This window comes from Telopea speciosissima, chromosome 5 (assembly GCF_018873765.1).
Source record: "Telopea speciosissima isolate NSW1024214 ecotype Mountain lineage chromosome 5, Tspe_v1, whole genome shotgun sequence".
NCBI classification, from domain to species: Eukaryota; Viridiplantae; Streptophyta; class Magnoliopsida; order Proteales; family Proteaceae; genus Telopea; species Telopea speciosissima.
In genome coordinates this window covers 45,243,843-45,251,529 of record NC_057920.1, presented here as the reverse complement: position 1 = coordinate 45,251,529, position 7,687 = coordinate 45,243,843, and the positions used below count along the sequence as shown (strand labels likewise).

At 40.1% G+C, this 7,687-nt stretch overlaps 1 protein-coding gene across 1 annotated transcript in view; it reads left to right on the top strand.

The window, feature by feature from the left end:
• Positions 1–1,038: 1,038 nt before the first annotated feature.
• The window catches only part of LOC122663003 (anaphase-promoting complex subunit 11-like), a 35,270-nt gene continuing 28,621 nt past the window's right edge, over positions 1,039–7,687 (top strand). The window contains exons 1-2 of the mRNA XM_043858710.1: positions 1,039–1,151; positions 6,068–6,186. Of these exons, the coding sequence (XP_043714645.1) occupies positions 1,039–1,151; positions 6,068–6,186 (232 nt within the window). The remainder of the gene's footprint in view (positions 1,152–6,067; positions 6,187–7,687) is intronic.

The following is a 7,687-nucleotide window of genomic DNA, read 5'->3' as shown; positions in this document are numbered from 1 at the left end:
GTAACATCGGGAGCTTAAACGTTCCAAATTCAAACTTTATGATGTCTTTTCAAGTCCCTCCAAAAGACGTGAAATCCAAAAGATATTTCGGGCCCTCGTGCTAGAAACGGCAAATTGCGGCGCACTTTTTGAAAACCTACGCTTTATATCCAGGGATATAACTGTCAACCGGAAAGATGCATCTCATAAGCGAAACAACTTTCTTTTCCAAAGCAATGTTCGACAGTACTGAATACCGACAAGGTTAGTCAAAACTAGTCATCAACGAAGATCTACAGCGAAGATAGCCAACAACCAAGCATGATGATCGGTATAGTGATGCTTGGAAGAATTGTGAGGTTCTCCTTATGTCTTATTCAAGCAAAGGGAGTAGGGGGCAAATGATACACCATATTTTATCCACCCAATCCTAGCGTGACACGTGGAAGCTTGAGACCCAAGAAACACGTTCCATCCAAGACTCGCATATCACGTACAGGGTGGTTAAACTAGTATAGACACTTCAATAGAGATAGTTAAAGAGAATCCATAAGGCTTTAGGAATGGTAACTGTAATCCGCATAAGGAAAGATTTCTAATTGCTGGAAAATAGGAGAAGATCATTCCTCCTAGTGGATCCTAGGCCGAGAATAACTCAATCACTTGACAAGGATGGAAAGCAACTTAGCAGATCTTGGTAAAGTGGATTGGAGGTAAAGTGGATTGGAGGAATGAAACTTGTATAAATAGAGGCTACTGACCCCATGTAGGGGGGAGGTAATCAATCAATTGAGAAATCAAGAAAGCTTCAAGAGAATTGGTTCTTTGTTTCCATTACTAGTTCTTGTGTTGCAGAGAGGGAAACCTCATAGTGGAATAGTATCTTTCTTTGTGCAACAGCTCCAGATCCAAACTGCTTTGGTGGAGAGAATGAAATCATAAGTCACTTGCTGCACCAGGGTGTGTAGCGATTGGTGGAAGAACCGTTGCCGTCGAAGGCTGTTAGGGAGGAGAGGAGCGGTGAGGGTTTGCAGGGTGAGGCACTCGTTGCCTTCTCCGATGGGTACTCCACAAATGCAGAGGAGTGAGAGGCGGAAGTTAGAACAAAAATCTGAGAACTTCTCCCATGGTGTGATGGTCACAACGGTAGAGTATTCTGACAAAGCGAGATGGTGAGAGGTGCTACAGAGGACTTCTCCCGCGGTGTGATGGTCACAGCAGTAGGGTGAGGCCGAGAGAAAGAGGAGAGGAGTGAGGGAGAGGAGTGAGGAAAAGTGGAAAGAAGAGAGAGAAATGCGGGAAAGAGGATTAGGGTTGTTTAATTGGGTGAAATGTGGCTTTCAAATTTGGCTGTTGGATTTTGGGGTGACATGTGTCGATCATCTAAGGGGAAACTTGTGGAACCCGAGGGTGTCAGAAGTTGAGGTATTGTACTGGGCAGGAATCGCAGTAGATAATTTTCCCTTCTTCGCCCCGAACCTTCTTCCTTGAGACACTGACTAACGAAACCAATCCCCTCCTCCCACTTTCCCAGCGGCGCATAGGCCAGAGATTCTCCTAACGGGCTAGAGCAGCGGCACTAGGGCCACTGCCATCCAGAGCAACAGCCGGCAGTGCGACAACATCAAGTCAGCAACACCTGGATTTCGATTCCTCGAGCAGCAACGAACACCGTGGAGGGCCAAGCACCTGGACTCCTCGAGAAGCAGGGAACGCCGTGGAGCATCCAGCAGAGACCTGCGGAAACAGGTAAGAAATCTGAAACCCCCTCTCTGTCTCTCTCCCTCTCTTTGTGGGCTTCAGAGACCTGTGGGATTTGCTCCACGGTAAATGCAATGCCAAAGAGGGAGCCTTTTCTACTCGCTAAAGGAGTATTAGGACTACTCCCGAATTCCTTATGGGATTAGTCAATAGTACCTTTTTTTTTTGCACAAAAGTATTCTAGTCAATACAACTTACGTCTTCTAATTCTGATTCGAATGGTCTTCCCCTTGAAGCCCAAGTCTTGGTTTTTTTTGAACTGAAATTTGTCCAGAACATAACCGGTTCTTTAGCCTCACCCTATTTATTTGCAGTTTTATGTGCACTGAGGTTCACTATCATCAAACAGTTCTAAGTATCAAACTATTGTAGTCATTGAAATGAGCTTCATTTCGTTGTTCATAGTAGCTATCTCAGTTGTTGTTGTCGTTTGTCGTTTTTTTCCTTCTCCTCTTATCGTTCAAAAGTTCGAAATGACCAACAGGACATTGACTTCCTAAGGCTCTCCCCTGGGAGCTTTGGATGGCCACTTCTTAGTGAGACTCCCGCCAGGAATAGAGTGCCGAAGAAGTTTATAACGGATAGGATGCAGGAACTCTCTCGGGTGTAATGAATGGTTTGATTATAATATGTTGGTAGTTGAATTTGTTCGCTGGTGAACGATAGACTTAGCGGCAATATGCAATGCTGCTTTATTGTCATAGTACAAGATGGCTGGTTGAGGATGCTTGATACTACGATCTTTAAGCAAATATGAGAGCCAAGTAATTTAACAAGTAGTGTTAGCCTCGGCGAAAGAGAGAGACACTATGCTTTGTTTATTCCAAGAAATGGGAGAGGCACCTAAAAAACACAATAACCAGTAATGGAGTTGCGGGTATTAGCACAACCAGCCTAGTCGGCATCACAATATGCATGTAGTTGCAGATCACTAGAAGAGAGAAAGTAAATGCCGTGGCGGGGCAGGGCTGAGCAGGGAAGGGAATGGGGAATGGGGTGGGGCGGGGTTGCAGGGAAGGAGAGGGAGGGTGTGGGCAGTGGTGGTGGTGGGGGTCCCGACTGTGTTTGCAAGGATGAGGGTGGGATGGGGTTGGAGGAGAGGGTTAAAATTGGGATTTAAAAAAAAAGAAGGAACCTCAAATGTAATATCGGTAAAATGTGGGTTCCTCAAGCATCATATTATGAAACGTGAAGTATCCCAAATGATAAGATTCCAAACGTTGGGCATTCTTCGTATAATTTCTCCAAACATTAGGTACCCTGGGTGTCATTTACCCTAAACATAATTATATAAAAGTTTTGGGTTGCCTAGTTGCCTTGACAACCATGTACAATAGACATAACTATACCTACCAAGAAAGCCCCTATCATTAACAGAGGGGATTGAAGCTATTTATGGTATTAAGCCCATGTATCGGTAACAGTCTATGATTTCTTTTACGGGTTTTGGAATCCAGCAATTGAATGCACTAGTTTATCTTTGGTGTTGATTTGATTAAAGACCAAAATGCAGCCTCTTTAACCTGGTTTCTCACAGATGTTTTGATTAGGGTACACAAGGTTGTACATGAGAGATGGTTCTATGAGTTTGAAGTATTTTGTCACATTGATGGTGATATCTAGTTTTTGGATGAGCCTATTCTATTTTGCACTTGTTAAAAGGGTATTACCACCACTCTAGGGTTGTTTTGGGTATCCTGTAGTAATTAGTTATGGGTAGTTCTGTACTGTTTAGTTTAGTTTAGTTTCTGTCTTTTCTTGTAATTTCACACTTTAATAGTTATATATTGTTGGCTGTGGGTCTTAGCTAGGTATTCTCTCTAGCCATGACTTCTCAATTCTCTCTCTCTCTATTTCTCTCCCCTCTCCCTTCGTTCTCTCTTATTGTTTCTTCTTCTTCTCTTCCTTGATTGTTTGTGTGCTGGTTTCTTAGTCTCAATACTGTAACAGCCCTAAAGACTACCAGTTACTGGCAAATGGCCTACTCTGATCATTTTGATCAGAGAGCATTAAAAATTTATTTTGTTTAACCCGCTTTATTTGGTTTCAATGCTCATGTCTGTCATTATTGCTGTTTGTAAAGAAATCAGTAATTGTTATTGTGAAATTAGATCAAAATGTTTTATAGCTTTCTAAATGGATCATATTTGTGTGTTTGAGGTCCAGGAAATAACTTTGCTAAACATAGGATGTTGGGTATTGCAGGGGAGAGAATGAAGGTTAAAATACTACGTATCCTTCCTGGCTACTATATTTGTCATTCACAGATGATTTTCTTTTACATCCAGATTTGAGTGCTTCCTTCTTGTTGGCTTTATTATTCTCTTCTTATTCTTTTTCTTATTGTCGTACCCAAACCCCTATTCATTAACAACGTTCGAAAACTCGTCTTGGGGAGGTGCGACCAGGTCGAGACCACTGAGATTTGGCGAGTTTATGTTTTTTTTTTTTTTATGTCTCAGTAATGTTGTTTTGGGGGGCAAATGGCCATAGTTGGCTCCGAAACTTTAAGGGAAGCTTCTTTTAGGCTTAATAAACATGTTTTAATCTTTAAATTGTTAAAAAAACACCCAATTTGGTGTTTTGGATTTGTATTCTTGGTTGGCAATAAACATTGAACCTTTAATGTAAAATTGCCTATTCTGCACATTGTTTGAGTACTACAAGACATAATTGGCTAGTAAAACAAGTAAATTATGCAATAATGGATGAAGACACATAATATTGAATAATTATTTAAGAAATAGTTACAGACTCAAAGTTTCTACTACAAAGTCCTCCATAGTGAAGTGTTCACAATGCATATTACATAGACACCCAACAATGAACAATACATTAGTCATAGACACCCTACTTCGCTAGTCTTCCATGTCCTAACTCCCAACAATACAATCAATCTCGTTGTAGTGATGTGGCAACCCCCGGTAGTGTATCCCAGTTGTATTGAGTGATGATGTGGCCACAAAGTCAAGAAACAAGGTTTACCCCCCCTTCTCTATACAAAAACCCCCTTGTCTGTTGAGTTACATCGAAATTTCGAAGTGTGCCCTCGAGTTGGTGTTTTTTTTATAATGTGGAATGTAGCAGTTATCGTCGTAGTGATGTGGCAACCCCCAGTAGTGTATCCTAGTTGTATTGAGTTTTGATGTGGCCAAAAAGTCAAGAAACAAGGTTCCCCCCCCCCCCCCTTTCTCTATACAGAAAACCCCCTTAGCTGTTGAGTTACATCGAAATTTCGAAGTGTGCTCTCGTGTCGGTGTTTTTGTATAATGTGGAATGTAGCAATTTTCCAAAATTTTGACGAGACAGTACAAAGTACCATAATCTCGCCTAAATTTCGGTCGAGATATTCGAGTTAGTGCATATTCTGTGTCTCGTATGTAAACTCGTCTTGAGGAGCTCAAGATTCTCAAGATTTTTGAAATCTCGCTGAGATTTCGGCAAGATTTGACCATGTCCCCTGAATGGTATGTTTCATAAAGATATGGGAGCCACATTTTGTCTTTCAGTTGGATTTGGAATCGAAGTGTCTGAAAAGCTTGAGGTTAATTTTTGAGTTAATGATCCAGCAAGATTAGCTGTTGGCACTTTGTAGTAGCACAGTTACTCAAACTTGACTACCTAATCCGATCCAATATTTTGCTCCTCTACAGATTCTTTATCAGAACTTTGAGGTTAGTGTTGGTTCTACAACGTTCCCCATTTTGGTAGGAAAAGGCTTAGGTTCCACCTCTTCTTCTCTTGATACATGGAGAAGGCTTAGTTAAGTAGAGTTGAATTAGTTGTTGTTTCTCCAATGTTCATATCGTATACTTCTTTTTCTTTTCATTTTTTGTGCTTCTTATATGCCTTTTGTTTGTATTTGTTAGTTTTTTTGAGTTTCAATATTTTACTATTTATTGCATGTATCAATAGTTATTGAAGGATTTCATGCCTGATTCTTTTGGGTTTCCTTTTTCCAATGTTCAGAATCATTAGCTTTCAACTCTGTTTGAGTCCATTTGCCTGTTTGGATATTTCCATCTGTTTCATCCTTCATGCTTTTCCTTATAACGTTCTTCTTTCCAAATATTGCTGGACTTAACTGGACTTATAAACAGAGTACGTACTCTCTATATCTTGCATCTGTATCATAAATTTCTGGGAGTGCTTGCCCATTGTTTACATATAAAGTGTGGGATTTTCTAAATTACATTTCTTGCATCAAAGTTGATTTTTTTTTTAAAAACTAATTACCTAAGCTTCCCTTTGTTTGTACGGTATCTTGTGTTACTATATCTGTTGTTGATATGGTATTATAGTTGTCTTCTATTTGTCTAAATTATAGGTTGCATGCTGTAGCTTCCTGGACATGGGATGCCCAAGATGAAACATGTGGGATTTGCAGGATGGCTTTTGATGGTTGTTGTCCTAATTGGAAACTTCCAGGGGATGATTGTCCACTAAGTAAGTATTTTAATCACTCGTCATACGTGCTTCATGTTTTCCATTTGGCTGTGTTAGTTCAATTCAAGTGTCTGACAAAGTCCCCTTTTAGTTTTTTAGGTCTCTCATATGTTTTTCTTCTCTTTCTTTTATATGAATTTGTCTGTTTGTTTGATAACCTAAGATTGGATTGATAAATTCTCAAGTTTGCAGCATTGATGGGCTTTAGTGTTTAGTGGATGCAATTGATTATTTAGCACTCTTGAAGCCCCCCCCCCCCTTGGGGGGGGGGGTAGTTAGGGCGTAAAATCCTTATGAATGGTTTTCTAAATGATATAGAAATAACTTTCTTTGTATCTCAGCATCTATAATCAAGGCTGGCTGTTTTTTTTTTTACTGAGTAGTTTATTGGTACAAGTACAAGCTTGCTGGATTACTGGTTGATGCTTGGCATACTTTCTCATTTTCTTTCATTTCCTGTTTACTACTAAGTCATTTTTTTAAGTCTTTCGGGGAGTTGAAAATTTATCATTCAAACAATTTAATTGTTTTTCCTGTAATGAAGGTAGGCCAATGGCCATACTACACTTCAAGAAATCATAGTATAAGGATTTAGCATGGTTCTATATTATGAAACCGAGATGAAACTGATATGCGGTACCGATTTGTACCTGGTTTCAACAGTTTTCAACATGTTTAAGTTATATTTCGGTAGTTTCTCAAGTTTTGACCTGAACCACCCATATAAATTCACTTACCCCCATGGTTTAAAGTATCGGTCTGTATTGTATGGGCCGATACGTATCAGTATCGGTCTGTATCGTATGGGCCGATACGTATCAGTATCGGTTGGTATCGATACGATACTGACTGATACGTCTCTTTTAAAAAAAAAAAAATGAATTGTATCGAATGTATTGATATGTATCGACCGATACGTGTTGATACGATACGATATGGTCGATACGTATCGATACACTCGATACGTACTAATATTACCGTTTGTTTGGGTTTTTAAATGTATCGATACACATGCCTTTTTTCACATTTTACACCAAACATGAACCAGAACCCCCAAATTTTTTTTTGGGGGCATAGCCCCCAAACCTCCCCCCCCCCCCAAAAGAGATTTGTTTGCTTGCTACAGGTTGGGCCTTTCGCTTCATGAACTAAATCTCAACTTTTTCTCCCTTCGGGTCGCGCCACAAAATATGTCGGGTCGGGTCGGATTCACATCGCACTCAAATCCTTGGAATACTAGACATACTCAATACTTGAAGGGAAAGGTAGGTTTTTTTCCAAAAAGCTTGATCTTTTGCTTCAAATCTTGCATTCTAGTTTTTTTTTTTTTTGGCTATGATTCAAGGAGAATAGGTTCAACTAACTATTAGATTAAGGGTGTCAATTTGGAACCGAAACCAAAACCAAACGCATAAAACCGTACCAAACCGTACTGTTACAAAATGGTACGGTAAGGTATAAGAAAACGGTATTGACCTCGGTACGGTATGGTATGGTATCG